This window comes from Cyclopterus lumpus, chromosome 15 (assembly GCF_009769545.1).
Source record: "Cyclopterus lumpus isolate fCycLum1 chromosome 15, fCycLum1.pri, whole genome shotgun sequence".
Taxonomy (NCBI): Eukaryota; Metazoa; Chordata; class Actinopteri; order Perciformes; family Cyclopteridae; genus Cyclopterus; species Cyclopterus lumpus.
Genome location: NC_046980.1, coordinates 21,654,181 through 21,671,599, shown reverse-complemented (window position 1 = coordinate 21,671,599; position 17,419 = coordinate 21,654,181). Strand labels below are relative to the sequence as shown.

The 17,419-nt window shown below is 42.0% G+C and overlaps 1 protein-coding gene across 4 annotated transcripts; it reads right to left on the bottom strand.

Annotated features, from left to right (window-relative positions):
• Window positions 1-207: 207 nt before the first annotated feature.
• Window positions 208-15,613, bottom strand: fam204a (family with sequence similarity 204 member A). Of its 4 annotated transcripts, none has more exons than XM_034552586.1 (7): window positions 15,262-15,613; window positions 14,671-14,764; window positions 14,322-14,352; window positions 13,645-13,750; window positions 11,913-12,002; window positions 905-1,014; window positions 208-652 (listed from the first exon to the last, which is right to left on the bottom strand). In XM_034552586.1, exons 1-7 carry the CDS (start codon window positions 15,484-15,486, stop codon window positions 601-603), a joined length of 708 nt encoding a protein of 235 aa, XP_034408477.1. In that variant the 5' UTR covers window positions 15,487-15,613; the 3' UTR covers window positions 208-600. The 4 variants fall into 4 exon arrangements, with proteins under 4 accessions (XP_034408477.1, XP_034408478.1, XP_034408480.1 ...); XM_034552587.1 differs by having other exon boundaries at window positions 13,645-13,747; XM_034552589.1 differs by having other exon boundaries at window positions 14,671-14,758.
• Between the last annotated feature and the right edge of the window lie 1,806 nt (window positions 15,614-17,419).

The following is a 17,419-nucleotide window of genomic DNA, read 5'->3' as shown; positions in this document are numbered from 1 at the left end:
CAACACCCAAAACGTTCACTCAACTTCCCGTTTACAACAACTGTTTACGGCAGCCAACATTTTTCATTTTCTTCTCCCAAATCCTATCGCACATTATCCTGTACATTGCATTAGGGCCCTAATCTTTCCTTTCTCTCCCTTGGAAGAAGAAAAGGAGCGCCTTCATGATTAACCCACTTTACAGCAATAAATAAACGCATCATCCAGTAATGTACACCAGATTTAATTTGAGAGGGTGGTGGGGGGGGGGGGGGCGGCCAGAACACTCAAATCACTGAAATGTAATGAAAAATAACACAATGCAGACACCAATGGGCGCCTTAGGAATTAATTTGAATGCTCCATAATTTTCTCTCTCTTTCTTGTACCCTCTGGATTGGTTTTTCCCTCAGCCAACTGTGTGGCTGGCTGCCCCCCCCCCCCCCCCTCCCCCCAATATCAACACTCAAGTCTTCAAAATATACAAAGAGAATAAAAAAGAAACAGGATCAGTTTGCCATAAAAAAAAATTTAAAAAAAGAAAAGAAAAGAAAAACATTATCAAATGAAGTTTAAAAAAAACTCAAACTAAAAACAACCAGTGGTTCTCCTCCGTGTTGGTCACATGAAGCCCATGTTGCTTTTGGTTTCCCATCGTCTCTTAGCCTCAAACCTGCAAGCAGAAGTAAAAAAAAGAAAAAAAGAAAGATGTTGAGTGACTGAACCCTTTATGAATACATTTTTGCTGTCAATCTCTGAGTGAGGGATCATTCAAAGTCCGGCTGTAACTGTGCTCGAGCCCAGAGTGTCAAAGGCAGATGTGATGGCAAACACAAACAAGAGGACAGGGGGGGGAGGGGGGGGTTGATGAAGAGAGAGAGGGTGTGTGGGGGGGGATAGAGATAGAGAGACACACACGTCCTACCCCCAGGGTATTTGGTTCTTCCTTTTCTGCGCTGCCCTCAAAGCTTCCTCTTCCTGTTTGCGTCGCACAAAGTCACGGCAATCGGCGGCTTGAGCGATTTTCACGGCCAGCTATTTAGAGGCAGACAGAGGAGAGGCCCGTTAGAGAACGACACCAGTCTGGAGAGGAGAAGCGCTCTGCTTCCCTGCTGCTGCCGCCGCCTCCTCCTCCTCCTCCTCCTCCTCCTCCTCACCGCGGCAACCAGCTCAACGACACATGAATGCTGTCCTGCGAACGCTGAGCGTGATGCAACCAGATGAAGAGGCAGCATGGGAAAGACGTGGGACAGGTGAAGAGTAACATCGGGAAATTAGACATGCGGAATGAGCACATGATGCCATTTTAGATACACACATATATATATAGATAGAATTATTATGTACATTTTTTGGCTTCATTTTCACAGCATCCTGAAAAACATGGAAGTTCAGTTTGATAACCGTTTACTCTCCAAATGCAATAATACGACAAGCGGTCCCTTTCCAACTCCACGATGCATCATTTTAGTCATTAGTTCAAGGAAAGTGGCCATCTTCTCAAATATGATGGCTTTCTTAGTCTTCTTTGATGGTAAATTGAATAAATGTGGGTATTGGGCTGTTGGCCAATAAAAACAAGCATTTTGAAGACTATTTTTGGACTATTTTCGAGACCAAAACGACAAATTAAGGAAAATAATTGGCAGCTTAATCAATAATGAAAACAACCAGTAGTTCTGAAGTCCTTCCTATATTTAAAAAAAAAAAAAAAAAAAAAAGTGTTTTTAGAAACCGTTTATAAACCTGAAACATGTCTCGGGCAATAGTCAATAAAAAGCTGCAATGTAACGAGATGCAGGACAAAGTGTTGCGTAGCTCCATAAATAAGAGAACCCTTTTATTAAAACGACTGATCTGTTTTGCCTTTTGTTTGAGGCGTTTTAAGAGGAGGTCCAATTTTAAAGCTCCCTGCTCACAGGCTCTTATTGTTTCTATTTGATTCATTCATCCCCCCCCCCGCCTTCTTCTTCTTCTTCTTGTTTAATGTGCAAATGATATAAGGGAATGAATAAATAAAACAATGAGAAACGACGTTCAGCATTTCGCCCTCCGTCCGTCTCAAAACCCTCGCACTGGCATTTTCCACACTCACCGCCATCAGTGGAAAAAGAGACTTTTAAATTTTTTTTTATTATTTCTTGTTTTCCGAGGACTGCCGGCAGTCCCTGAAATCAGAAGTGAAGAGAATGACCGTGACTGCAAGAGGCAAAACATTCAAATCCCGTGGAGGACGTATGTATTGTGAAGCAGAATAATCCCAATAACCCCGGTCGCACGGAAGCACGGGAGACAAAGAGCAAAACCCTGCCTCCTCCGTCACTCCTGAGATAGGTTTATTATTCAAGCAAAGGAGAACTTTGATAAACAACTTGGAACAATTTCACCCAACCGTGGGGTAATTCTCTGTAATATTCATAGTACAATCAAGGGGTGGGGGTGGGGGGGATCTTAAGGTAATGAAGAAATGTGCCACCACTGCGCCACTTGAAGAAAAGAAGAGGAGAAAAAAAAAAAAAGACCTGAAAAAAAGAAATGTTTCAATTATAATTAAGTGGGATAAACTTTATTAGAAAGACTGAAACTAAAATATCTCCTAATGCATGCTGGGATTAAGCAGGTCAGAGCGAGCAGGCAGGAAAAATTAAACTCTAAAGGCTTTTTATCACCATATTTCAGGAACCAAGGGTGTAAAATGTTCTAATTTGGGATACATTAAAAGCCATAAAGGTCTTTAAAAAAGATTAATGGTACTTTGCTTTGGATTTAAGATAAGGGCTTCGGCTGGCTGCAAGTACTGGGCTCCGGCTGGGCCCTCAAGGCATTCATCTATACAGTCACTGGAAGATTTGTGAAAGCGTCTGCATAACCTGAAGCGTACATACTATGACAGCTCTCCAGTTCTTTGCCATTTTATAGGTTTTAAATTCCTCAAATCATGTCCCCCCCTCTAAAGAGAGTTATAGCGGCTGACATGCTCTTACATTTTCAAGCAGATTTTCAAGCAGATCAAACCGGGGTGTCGGTGCTAAATGCATCCGAGTGTCTGCGATGCGCACGGAGATCATAGGCCAGACGATTATTCAATTGTTGACAAATCAGAGAGCAGCTTCCTGCTCTGTGTGTTTGCTTGGAAGAAGAAGAAGAAGAAGAAGAAGAAAAACAAACACTTTAGCTCATTCTGGGAGCAAATCAAATGAAACCGTGATGCTAAATGGTTTCATTTTGGAGATTCACAGCCAGAGCGGGTTCTTTTTTTTCCCAGACAACCAGGATTACCCACATTAACCTGCTCTCCTGTGGCAAAATGTCTGGAAAACATTCACCAAAAGCTAAATTAAAACCCACGTCCGTGCCCCTCAGTTCCCCCTCTTTTTTTTTAAAATTCACAACATAGCGTTTACTATATTTAAAGCATTAAAAAGGGCTTTTCCTTATTTATTTTTTTTAATTTTTTTTATCCGTTTAGTCTCCAGTCCCTGATTGTCTTTACTGGGGCTCAACATTAATGTCAACCAAGTTACCTAGGAGACAGAACAGATCAAAGAGACAAAAAAAAAAAAAAAAAAACCTCAAATGTCTGATTAATCAAGCCTGCAAACAGCTTATTTCTTTTAGCCTGCATGCAAGTATGAAAATGAGATTCCGAGAGCAGTACATTGTGCAGATTTGTTCATTCTTATCTGAACAAAGCCAGCGGCAGCTTATTTCATGGATCACTGGCACTGTCAGCGCGGCGGCGCCGAGCAGGTGACGGCTCCTCTTTCTGTGGCGAGAACAAAATTAGCAAAAAGTCGGCACAAATTAGCCTCTCATATTTTCAGTAATATGACATTATTTTTCATTTACTTTTTTGATCCACTTTTCAGGATTTTCTTTGGGGGGGGGGGGGGGGGGGTTCATCCACCCCAACAACCCCCTTCCACCCCCTCCCCTTTGCGTGCATCTTAGTGCCAAAGCCTTTCACATCAGAGGCTGGGGGGAAAAATAAGAATGAAAGCACAAAGCAGGAGACGGGAAACCTCATGCGCTCTTTGTTTATGTGGCTCCTTAAAAAAGGAAATTCTTCCCACTCCACCACGTGTAAATATTAAGTGTCCATCACAGCCGTGTTTCTGTGCCTTGTGTCTCTCTCTCTCTCTCTCTCTCTCGTGTGTGGCCTGGGCACAGCCCTGCTAAAAACAAGGTTTATTCAGAGGATTAATACTCTGACCTTTAGAAGATTTGAGGGCAAAAGAAAAATCATCATGCACAATGCTGGCACTGCAGCAGCAGCAGCTTAGGGCCACTAGGAGGGTTAAGTCAATAGTGCCGTTTTCTGTTCATTCATGTTTGGGTCGTCATGGAGATTCAAGTGGAGACCCAAACATGGGGCCTTAATAAAAATACATTTTTAAAAAAAGCCCTCTGCATTGCTGCTGTAGAAGCCATACACAAGATAAAGCAAGTCTATCTTCATGACAGTTTCACACTCTGCTGTCATCTGCTCCATTGCATCATTTCTGAGGTGTTTGACGAAGAAAAGAAGCATTAGGAAGTCTTTATGAGCCGCGCAGGCTTCACAAAAAAACACTGTGGCAATTAAACAGCAAGTGCAAAAAGACAATAGCTGAATGAAAGAGGAGACAAATACATCTCCGTGTGGATAGAGTGAAAGCTCCTATTAACAATACAAAATAAATGATGGCTTTAAGGAAGAAATGGCCTTAAACCCATTCATAAATTTCCTATCCAGGAAGCCTCTTCCAATTAAAACGTGTGAGAGGTGGATTAACAAGGGCTATATGGCTTTGCCTCGCTAAATCACCTCCCCGAGCTGCTCTGCTGCATTTGACGTGTAAACGATTAATGACCAGCCTAATTCCCTTATCACACTACCTTAATGCCTAAATAATGTGGCCTTAGTCAACTTTGGGAAAGCAGGGCTATATAAGAAAGGAATGAATATCAGATTAGGCAGCTTGTGTGTTATTTCAGCGTAATTTGTTGGAACCGAGGTGGAGGAGGGGGAAGAAAAATGTGTTCCTGGGCCGCAGAGCCCCGGCGTCGCAGTGACATCGGGAAGGTCAAAGAGGTCAATCGATACCACCCGGCTCGCATTAAAGAGGAAGGTTAGTTCATTTGGACTCACGGAAAAGTGATGGACTGGAGTAAACACAAAGAATGAGACCTCACGGGTTCAACAAAACAACTCTATAATATTAATGTTTTCCAAGTTATGGAGGAAACATTAAGGATTCTTTACTCAAGTGAAAGTTGCAAAACCTCGCTGTAAAAGTACTGAAATGTAAATATGTAGATATTGCCACGACTGATTGGTCTCATTTCTGATTGGTCTGCTAAATGTTCATCGTTTGGTCCGAAAACGTCAATAAATAAGATTCCCCAGAGTGACAGCTTGTTTTGTCCAACCAATTGATCAATTATTTAAATAATAAAAAGGGAAAGGATGGAAACAATTAATTAACCCGTCATCAAAATAGTTCCAGATTCCTTTTCTGTCGACTAAAATCGATGAAACAACTTTTGGTTTCCGCTCATATTTACCACACTACTGGGTAGTTTAAAAATATAATATATATATATATATATATATATATATATCATATTTCATCAGATCATCATATGCGTTGCATGACTTTTAAACATTTTTTTTAAATAAGAACTAAACTAAAACTAACAAGAGCTGTATATCAATATAGCGGAGTAAAAAGTACATTATTTATATCAATTACGGCGACTTGTGTTCCTCCGCTTCAATTTCTTGAACACTTAATAGTTAAACAATGTGTAAATGTGGAAGCATGAACAATCACAACAGTCCAAACACGACACCTCCGCGTCGCTTCATATAATCCGTCCTCCACAAACAGAATTACATGGCAAGAGGAAAAAGAAAGAAAGCCACTCCAGGGAGAAGGCACGGTAAAGAAAAAACGCCACGTCGACATTTTTCTCTATTAGTAATCTGATGCGAGATACGCATGACATGACATCTTTAGGGAGTAGACACAAAAATAAAAATAAAGACGTCTCCAAAAAGTTTGCCTGCTTTGTGCACACTCCATTATCTTGGCTCTTCTGAGTAGGGTAGGCTTATTAGCAAGCTTTGAACTCACACTTACAATAATATGCCATCAACAGTTTTATAAGCTAATTAGAAAAAAAACAGTTTAATTAATGAGTGACTGGCAATAAAATGGCAATCATGAAAAAAGAAACAGAGGGTGCTAAGCTTCCACTACCACCAATTAAGGCCTAATTACAAACAAATTATATATGTGTTTTGCTGTGGGCTTTAATTTAGAAGAGAAAAAAAAATGCTTTAATTAAAAGAGAAAACATGCTAATTAATTAAACAGCACACAAATCTACATTGAAAAGTATGCTTTGTCTATCAAGTAATTAATGGAATACAATAATCCAAATGAGATTCCCAGGCATTTGATAAAAGCTTAGTACCCATTTCAACATCCATTTCAAAAATTAATGGGCGAGAATTTTAATGTGAGTCATCCAGAGATACAATAAAAGTTCATTCAGTGATAAATTGCTTATGCTGAAGGAAAAATGAACAAAGAGGAGAGTTTCCCTAAACTCTCTGCGATGTGGCCTGGAGGGGGGGGGGGGGGGTTAGCCTTCTACTCAGATGTGGGGCGGGGATAGTCAGAATCTGATAAAGCTCACTTCCCACAAAAGCGGCGCTCATTAATTTTTTGATTACAAAACAGGGGGGGGGGGGGGGGGCATGGTAGGGAGAAGGTAGCGAGGAGAAGAAAAAAAAAAAAGGTGCTAAATAATATAAATATCATGAAACGCTCTTTAGTTCAGCTCTTTGTTTCCACTAAGCCGCCGTGTCTCCTCCGACAAAATGCCGCGACACCTTTGTTTCACCGCATTTAAAGCGAGGCTTTCCAAAGGGTCGATTTCAAGGACGGTTGGGGCTTTTCCTTTCAGCCGCCGCTCCGATTGAAATACGACCTGGGACATAATGAAGGGATATTATAACCAGTTCAAACACTGCAGAAACCATAAATGCCTCCCGTTAATGCATACTCATCAGGTTAAGTATTGTTTATTAAGTGATCTACCAATTAGGAGGGGGCACTCTTTAAAACAGATTAGGCGGAACAGGTTAATCTGGGTTTAAACGGGGGGGGGGGGGGGTCCGGTCCAGAGTACAGGAAGCCACTGGTCCAAAATGAGGCTAGATTAGGGGTCGTTGAGCCAGACGGTGTCAGGCAATACGTTGACAAGCCAACGCAACACGGGCACGAAGAACAGCAATACTGTGATTTTATACTGTAACGTACCATTTAGTCACTATTTACTTCTGGGAAAAATGTCAGAAACAACTGGACATGAGACAGAATAAGCAAAGTGTGTTTTGGCCTCTCTTCTCTGACAGAGCAGCATCAGGCTTCTCAGAAAGGATAATGGGAATTGTCAAGACTTCCCACCACTAAACGTCATGTATGACGTTGCTGTGCTGAAGCAATATAACATGACAATAACGTATTATGACATCTCCAGAGCCTTTTGGACAGAAGTGCCCTTCAGTGCGTTCTTTTACCTCAATAAGGAAAGCATCACTACTACAGCAGAAGGAGAGAGAAACCGTTTCATTGATCACACCTGTTAAAACTCCTGGTTCAAAGGGCAGTGCACTGGAATTAGGCCAGTCAAGGATCTCCTCTATTATGTGATCATCCCTTTCCAATAGGTTCACAATCTGAGGCCCATTTCCAATGTATATACTCTGTATATTATGGCACATTCTCACTGTGTAGACTGAAAATGTAAATTGCCTTTTAGAACATATGCTGTGTGTTTCTTTGTTTGTGGTTTCCATTCGCAGCTCTGCTTCTTTCACCTTGGTTCAGGAGAAGCCAGCAGCCATGCAAATGCTTTTTATGTGTCATGTTCTTCAGCTCCTGGAAGTAATGAAATGGACTTGACACCCCGTATTGTTTGAGACTAAGAGAGTTTCTGTTTTGAAGTGGTAATGCCACTCTAATAGCTGTGGTGAGTGCTATGGGGGAACTGTAAACTCTAACGTGGCGTGACAGTCTTTTGTGGTGAAATATGCCCACTTACTATATATATATATATATATATAAAAGGTACAGCTCCTGACTAGTTCAAAAGACCGAGGTGGATTCTGTGTTTTACAAAGAAAAAAGAGCCAGGGAGAACTCAGTTGTTGTAAGGCTGATGTATGAAATACTACAATGAGAAGGCTAATTAGTGTGACGAAGTAGAACTTTTTTAAATGAAGACGCCAATACAAATTCTCTCTGCATGGAATCATCATATGTTTAGTAAACACAGTAAATTATTTAATTTGATGCAGTAAATGCCTGGCCATTAGGGGTGATGACCTGGTAGTTTGTTGGTTTAAAATCATACCCAAGTAATCTTATTCAGGACTGGTCACACAGAGTTCTGCAAGGATCAATCTTAGGTACGTTACTCTTATATATGCGCCTAAATGGCCTGGAACTGGACTATTTTAAGGTGTTTGAGCGTGCTAAATAGCAGCTTAGATATAATACTTGGCACAATCAAAATTCTGCCCATATTCATAGCTGTGGATCTACTAGATCAAAATCCGAAAGTGTGAAACAGTTTAGCAGATGACCTGAGCTACCCGGAGTCTACTGCAGTTTGTAAAACAGCTGTAAAGTGATTAAGACCATGTACTTGTGTATTTTGTGTGCGTACCGAACCGATACGTTACCCCATGCTCCTACAGGTCACACGACACTAGATGACAGAGGAAGCTGTGCAGAACTGACGAGTCATCACCTCTTTGCACTAGCTGCAAAATCAATCCGTCAAATATGAGCTGCCGGATGCCAGCGAGCCTCCTGACAGGCTGTGAGATGTGTCAGTCACTCTACGCTATGCCAATCGCTGCATTTGTTAGCCCAGATGCTACTTGCAGCAGTCAAAAGATGGAGACCCAGTCCTCTTCATTGGAGGACTTGCACCTTTTAATCTACTGAACTACTTTAGAGGCCAGAAGCTTTTTACATTATTTGGTGTCTTCTCAGGCGTGTGAAAGGAAATCTAAACGCGTTGAGAAGGATCAACAGACATCTTTATGAGGAAAGACACCCTATCTGCACTGTTTAAAGGAATACATTAAGGAGCTTTGTCTAAGCAATGTAGACATAAATAATATTTTGTTACCGAAAAGGGGGATACGATGTCTTTGCGCAGTCTTCGGGGGCGTTAATACTTTCTCTTAAAAAGCGGAGCGTGTCTCCATGAATTCATCTAAAACAAAAGACTTGCAGCCTTGGGAAATATATATATTTTTTTTAAACTGTAATGAGAATAAAAAAAAAAAAAACCCAACCTGCAATATCCGCGCAGCGCTGCTCAGAAGTTTGACAGATGAAAGAACACATATCTCAGAATTTGTAAGGAGCCTTTAAAACCAAATTGTTTTAATGTTCAGATTAAAAAGAAGAAAGTGGAGCAAATGGAAATCATTAATTGATTTGAGGGAGCCAAAAGCAGCAGAAACAAACAATTTTCTGTCGCATAAAAGGGGGGGGGGGATTCTGACAGCAAGCTCTATCTTCCTTCCATTTCCCGTTGCTTTGAGGAGATAAGTGGGAAAGCGTTAGATTGAGGATGAAAATACACTGAAACATTGTCATCCGACGTGTACCAGCATTTGCCTCACAAAACAATGCCTAGAGGGACAAACAGGCCTCTTTAGTTCTTCACAGCTGTCGAAATGCTTTTGCATTTTTTGCGAAGAAAACCTGTTCCTATTCTTCCGGTGAAAAGCCTGCCACAATCACGTCTTGGTGTTATGACCGTAAACAAATTAAACATCTAAGCCATTCCGTACCAAATGAGGCATTCAATTATAACCTTGAAATTGATTCTGGCCACAGCGGGGCCTTATTGATCCTCTAAATGTTTGTCAGAGCGCTCCTGTCAAAAAGGGAACCGGAGTGCGGTAAACAAACATTGGTCTTAAATGCTATCTGCATTACAGGCTGCACCGTTTAAGATATTATATAATCCTTTCCAACTTATTCAGAATCCTTCAAACTTTGTTGGCCTTTCAGCTGCACACACACACACGGTCTCCCCTCACGCTCCCCTTATATTCAGCAAAGCCAACGATAAAGAACTTTCAATTGACTCGGCTCTTCGTGAAAGGAAGTTACCGCTGCTAAACAATGCGCCGTGGCTGCCAGACTGCTGTCACGTTCCCATCACGCTTCTGGCAAGACGCGAGGCAGGTGCCAGGGAGGAGAGAACCTTTCGGCTCAGGCTAAAAAAAACAATCCACCGGCGCTCTAAGAGGCTTTCTCAAAAGTACAGCGCGGGTGCCACTCGCTAGAGCTTTCATTTAACGTCCCCGTATTTGACCACTCTGCGAGCGGTTAAGATGGTAATATAAAGGGCTCTGATGCTGCACACTAATGTCCATTACACACTGCAGATACCGGGGGCCACGCGCGTAGTGCCAATTCAATGAATAGTACAACTCTAAATGTCTAAACACAGATCCCTGTTGTCAGAGCCCACTAAAGAGGGTGAGGCTTTAAGGCTTTGCTGACTGAATCTCATTGGGCGACACATCTATCGTCTGACGGTCAGATAGCCTACTGCTATAGTATAGTTGAAGCGAAGGAGTCCGTTTTGGATTGCATCAGTGCAAAAAAAAAAACACAACATAAACCCAGGTTCTTTGATAAAAAAAGACACAAAAAAAAGAACCAAAAAAAAGGTACAAGCCAAATAAAACACGAGGAAAGAAGTTGACTATAACTCTTAAAAAAGGTGAATATCGATGAGAAACATCTAATCACAGCGGTTAAACATTCGGTCATGTGGCTGGGAGCAGTTGCCTGGCAACAAACAGGAAGTTACTGGCCACCACTAAGATGTAAAATGGCAAACTATTTTTTTGCACTAAAGCTTTTGAGGTGCTGTTAGTCCCCTTCCTGCAGAGCCTAACTAGCGGTTTCCAGTCTTTATGCTAAGCTAAGCTACGCTAACTGGCTCCCGCTTCATATTTAGCGTGACAGTCTTTTCTCATCTCTCTCTGCCAGAAAGTTAATTACGTTTTTAGATTCTTGATAAATTCTTTGAAATAAATTCAGCAACTATGGCAACTGTAACAATGAAACGTTTGGAATTAACTCGCTTCTCCTCCATAGCGTCGGCAACAGAGGCTTCTGGGTATTGTCCTGACAAAATAGGATTTCTTACCTGGTGGCCATAACATAAACCTATATAGCACAATATAGGGACATGTTGAGGTACAATATTTCCTGAACCAGCAGCCCCGCCTTCTTTGCAACGATCGCAATCCAACAATTTCCCGCGCGTTTGTGTTGCTATCATTACAAAATGAAAAGGCTTATGGGATGCTGTGAGCAACATGCATCATGAAACAAAGAAGTTTAACTTTGATGCGTACGGCGATTCCCCCGGTGGAGGAGTAACACCGCAGCTGTATGTCTTTTTAGTCCCAATTACATGCATGTGTGTGTGTGTGTGTGTGTGGGCTACATTTTATGTAAAATTAGTTTCAAGCCACTTGATCCTTGATGCCTGCCAAGGCGGTTAGTTACAAAACTTCAGGCACTGCATTTAGGGACATGTACACTTCAAAGGTATGAAACTCTTACCTGGAGAATGATTTAACAGTCGGCTTGAAAGCAATGTACCCTTCATTAAAAAGCAGAGCCAAAAGTCCTTTAGACACTGCAGCACTTCAAAACTAAGGGGAGGGCTTTCCATTAACTCAATGGAAAAGGGCTGCAGGACTGAATGGTGGGTGTCTGCGTGTGTGTTTTTGTTCCTCAATGTCTTTGCAGCAGAAATGGCCACGGATCCATTAGCCCGATTTGTCACAGCGGGAGCACCCCCAAAGATCTCTTATCAGCACAACGTACCTCTCGAGTGGCGAGTCTGTCGCTCATCTCCTCCGCCTTTGCAATGTCCCCTTCAGCTACGGCCGTCTCCATGCTCTTTTCTAGGCCGGACTGCAGAAGAGGGGGAGAAGAAGAAGAAGAAGAAAAAAAATGCTGTTCTTTTTTTTTTTGAAATAGGGTTAGAGAGAGAGAGAAAAAAATCAAAGAGTAACTTCAAAAGTCCCCAGGGCCTTATTTTTTTTTAATATGATTGCCATTACTACAAATATGTAGATTTTTTTCCTTCACAAATGAAAACCTTTTTTGATTGGATATTAGTGGGGAAATCTTAGAAATGCTACAGGAGATTACCAAACATAAATGTGACTCTTTAATTACACATTTCCATTACAGGCCTAAGCAGACGGGGGTGCAGAGAGGCCCCCGGTTACTGATGGCGAGGCAGTTCTGCTGTGATGAGCCTATCTGAGGAAGCGGAGCACCAGATTTCTTCTGCCTCCAAAATGTCATCATGGTAAAAAGAAGGAAAAAAAAAAAAAGAAGACGGAAAATACACTGGAAAGAGGGTGTTATTATTAATGCGTCTCCTCTGATGTATTGTTTGAGGACCTTGACTCAACTGTTAAAAGTACGAGGACGATGCCATCAGGCTTAAAAACGCAGAATTAGTATCACAAATGTCTCCGTACCTCCAGTTGCTTGATTTTGCTTTATATAGTTTATTACTCTGCATATAAACTGAAGCCGACATTGACACAACCTGACTTGTGATCTCGATTATCGTCTATTGTATCGCACAACTCTAACTGACAGCCCATCATCCTTTGTGCCATGAAACACGTTTTAAGGTCACTGAAGAAACGCTGGGAGATGAATTAATGACATCTGGCTGCTATGACAGCTTTTTCCTCAAATGACTGTGTGAAAGACTTGGCAGAATACAAAAAAATGTGATATATTAATTACAAGGAACTGCATTTGAGGGATGAAGGAGCCCCCTCATTATGTTGATGTGACAAGTTCCGTTTCATTCAGCTTGTTAATCATTTCTTTGTATCCTTTCATATTTGCCCTATTCAAAAGGAGGCTAAAATCAGCAAAAACTCAATTTTATGCTGCTCTTAGATAAATTAAGCACAAAATACTCCAAAATAATCATTAAAAGGATTTCAAATTGAAATGAGAACAGTTCCCATTCACTGGGTCAGCTATAATGTTCATCAAGCTTGCAAATTTATTTTTTTGCTTCATTGGCAATTTGCAAGCCTTCGCACAAAGCGTTCATTCAGCTTTAAGTGCAGAAATGTATCAGAATGAAAGAAAGTAAGTTATTATTTCTTTCAATTATGAATTCCACAGCCCATATATTATCTGACAATTAATAGAAGTGTTCTAGCCGCAGCCACAGCATCAGGTGCTCTATCCCTCTCTTCTTTGTCAAGCAGCATTTTGATTTTCATTAGGTTTCGCGCAGAAGGAAAAACCTAGACTTCACTTTAATCTCAGGCACACGAGAAAGGAGATTCAACCTAATCTTATCACTAAATGTAGCCAAACATAATCCCTAATATTCATCTCGGTGTCAGGTTGGGTAAGCGTAAGGCTTCTTCTAATCCACATGTCGTATCATGTAAAACAATGAGGGGATACAGTGGCACGGAAACACAAAAGGATGGGAAGGTGTTACGAACAGCTACGACTGACACACCATTAAACCTCGGCGGATAAGTTGGGAGGCAGCAGCCTCTGTTACCTTCGGAGGGGGTTTGGAGCATGCGGGGGGGTGAAATCGATCGTTGGCACCAAAGTGCTGCTTCAGATCGTCCCAGTGCTTCTCCCGCTCCTCCTTCCGCTCTCTGCTGACAGACAGAATGCGAGTTAAAGATTGTTACATGCAGCCCGGCGCCGCGATGAGGTGAACTACCGCGGTCCATCTTGCCACTGGACTTCTGTCGCTATATCCTGATGTCAGAATACATATGCATGTCCACCGCGCAGCATGGCAACACCATCAGTGCTGGTGAAAAATACAAAAGCATCATTTTGGCACATTCTGCCTCATTAAATGATGATCCAAACTAGATGATTAAGAAAAGGATTTAACTATAAATGATCTGTTTCTTGCAGGCCGACAACAAATCACGTCTACTGCCATTTTCACATGTTTTTAGACATTGTATTCTATTCCGGTCCTTTTAGTTACGAACGTCAGCTGACAGCGAGCGTACTGGTTCGTGTTAGATCGTCCGTGACAGCAATCACGTCTGCTTTTTCTCTTTGTTCAAGAAAGTTGTCATTTCGTGGTCGTGCCGTTTGACATCTGAGATTTGGCTGCATTTTACAAGCTTTTTGATTCTGGCAGCAAAGAAGTACCTGAATCTTTTTCCTTTATGAATTCATTTCACTCGTTGGATATTAATAATGTGGTACCTGGTTTCTGTGGGTTCCTCACTCCCTGTTCCTGTTGATTGACACAAGAGACACAGTTACTGGTTTGTAGGATACTTTGATACAAATAAGCATCAGCTTAACAGCAGTGTTCAAGTATAACAGGGTGGCCAGTAAGGTGCTCTGTTAGTATTAAGAAGGAGGGGGGGGGGGGCTAACATTTTAATATGAGTGAGAGTGTAATTATTGTATTATGTTTCTCTCCTTTAGTCATAAAGACTGATTAAACTTGTACCCACTGGACTTCTCAACATACATACAGGCTACTTACAGGAGCAACCCTTGCGGCTCAACATCAACTGACGGTATCAAGCTATATTATCACTGACACCTTTCTTATGTGGTCTTCTTTTTTTTCTCCGTCCGGGGCCCTTCATTGTCTTCATCTCGTCATTCTTCTTACGTAGATCCTGGAATTTCTTAAACACACACACACACACACACACACACACACACACACACACACACACACACACACACACACACACACACACACACACACACACACACACACACACACACACACACACACACACACACACACACACACACACACACACACACACACACACACACACACACACACACACACACACACACACACACACACACACACACACTGAAGCTACTACAGCCTTTGATCTACTTCCGCTGTACACATTATTTTACGATACACACATGTAGTCCAACAGGGCGACACAAACCCCGTTTATTCACATGTCGATAACCCAAAAAGGACTGGGGATTTAACAGAAATTATAAATGCATTGTTGTGGTAAACGTGTTTTCTTTAAGAAATAGCCCTCACTTGCAGACAACAACCAACAACAACAACAACAACAACAACACAGGTACACTACGGCTAGCTTGTATTTCACAGAATGGATGCTAATCTTAGCTTCCGCGTGCCAAATCCACGTACTTGCCACATTTCCTGGGATACACCGGGCACACTGCTTGTCGCCGCATCACTGTCTGCATCATCCGCAGTGTGAGTCGACTGTGCCTCCGCCACCGGTACCGATGCGTTTCCCCCAGCAGAGCCCTCACACTTCTCTCCCTCCTTCTTCTCCTCCACGCCACCCTTCTCTTCATCCGGACTGAGGTCGTCTTCGGTGAAACCTTTGGGCAAGAGTCCGCTGTACATTCCGAGTCAGAAGATTACAATCGGATTAGACGTTAATGTATCATTTGGCTGGACTATAAACGGCCAGAAATGGGTAAATTAGGGATTTTGACAGCAGCTTTTCGGAGCAGGCTCTCATTTCCGGGTAAACACGGTGACGTTTATAGTAAGCGAGCAGCGATTGGCTGAAAACCCAGAACGTTCGGCGCACGATCCAATCGGAACCGTACTTACAAACGCTGGGCAGCGAAGCACGAGGGCTACAAACTAAAGCTCTCATTGGCTGTTTTTAAGCACCGTGTTTAACAGTATTGGTTTTTAATGTGCAGGGGTTTTTTGGGGGCTAGCAGAGCGGTTTTATACTGCAAGGTTTTCGGTTTTCGTGACATTTACAAGCTCCGAATAAGAAAGTCTTTGCAGCGACGTGAAGTCAAGAGCCGGCTGCTGTGGAGCTTTTCTAATTGAGGTGAGCCTGGCTGCTGACAGGTCCGTGAATTACCAGGAATCGTTCGAAGGCTAACCTATATTTGTGTCATGTTCTCGGCGAGATAAGCGGCCTTCTATGACCAGTGGTTAGCAATTTGCTCAAAGCGCCGCGGGCATTACATTATTATTAGAATGATTAGCATGCAAATCTTGTATAGCCCCTGGCACTGGCACAGGCACATCTACCCTTAAATTGCTCTTTCACACTCATTCACATTAGGCTTTCTTTCTGTTGCATCTTATTGCAAAGCCAATAATCTACATAAATTATAGCCTCTATTTTGTGTGCCATATGAATGCAGAATAAAGAGTGAGACCTATAGCACCAATATGTGTGTGTGTGTGTGTGTATATACATATATATCTCTCAAGAGGCCCAGGCAGGCTGGATGCTGCGTGAGGAAGAAGAAGTATCTCAGGTGAGGTTGTACAGGACTGACTGGGACGTGTGTGAAAGGATTCGATACTGGTTCAATACTTTGCAGTGTGATTTTGGTGCCAATGCCAAAACAAACAGCTTTTTTTTGATGATTACTATTCTTTGAATTCAACGTAAGAGGCCAAAATGTCTCGAATGTGAAGCATCTAGTGACTTAAAGCTGATGGGACTGAAACAACTGCCCATTTACACCAATAAACCACAAACCACAAAATTGACAAATGAATAATCATTTAAATCAATTTATCAAGTCAAACATTCCTACAGAGTATTTTGCTGCATTCTCCTGAAACGATAAACTAAATTCAGTTTAAACGTGATCTCTTTTGGGTCTTTGAACACAATACTCGAGGACACCATTGTGGGCCATGCGATCTTGTGATTGGCATATGTCACTATTTTTGACGTTTTTAAAGACAAGACGGTTTAATTGAAAAGCTAATCGACGGGGTTGATCGAGAATGAAAATAATATTAAGTTGCAGCCGTCCGAAAACCGGAAAGACTTCTGTTTTTGATACGCGTTTGTCGCGAAAAAGAAGAAGAAGAAAAAAGGTATTGAGGTTTTGACAACCAGCTCCTTCTTGTTGCCCAAATGTTACCAAAATAACCCTGACCTCTCCTTGACCTTCCTGCGCCCCGAAGACGAGAGTCGTGCAGTTCGGCTTTGCAAAATGCAGTGCTTATTAAACCCGGGATGATAAGGCTTACGCTATATTGAATCGTCGTCTCCAACATGCAAAATCTCGATCTCATCCTCTAAAATATGGAACCCGCTAACTTGGTACCACTCACTCAGCATTATTGTGACTTCCATTACTGGTGTGACAAGTTAATGAGCACGGCGGCGTCTGAAGGTAAAATGAGAGTCACAAAGTCCCGTTAATGCTAAACAATTTTGGCATTACAGGTCTGAATCATTTCCTTATTGATTACTCGACTTTGTGTTCTATTTCACACTTGAATTAATGTCTCTCAGCTCTCCCGCCATCCATCCCTGTGTCTCTCTCTCTCTCTCCCTCTCTCTCTC

Bases quoted from the DNA above. Each gene is read 5' to 3' on its own strand.
- fam204a (XM_034552586.1), bottom strand. From the start codon at position 15,486: ATGTACAGCGGACTCTTGCCCAAAGGTTTCACCGAAGACGACCTCAGT. The intron at 14,353-14,670 runs GTGTCAGTGATA...GTCAATCAACAG, and splicing joins AAGAAGACCACATAAGAAAG to GAACAGGGAGTGAGGAACCC. The intron at 1,015-11,912 runs GTACGTTGTGCT...GCCTCTAAATAG, and splicing joins ACAGACTCGCCACTCGAGAG to CTGGCCGTGAAAATCGCTCA.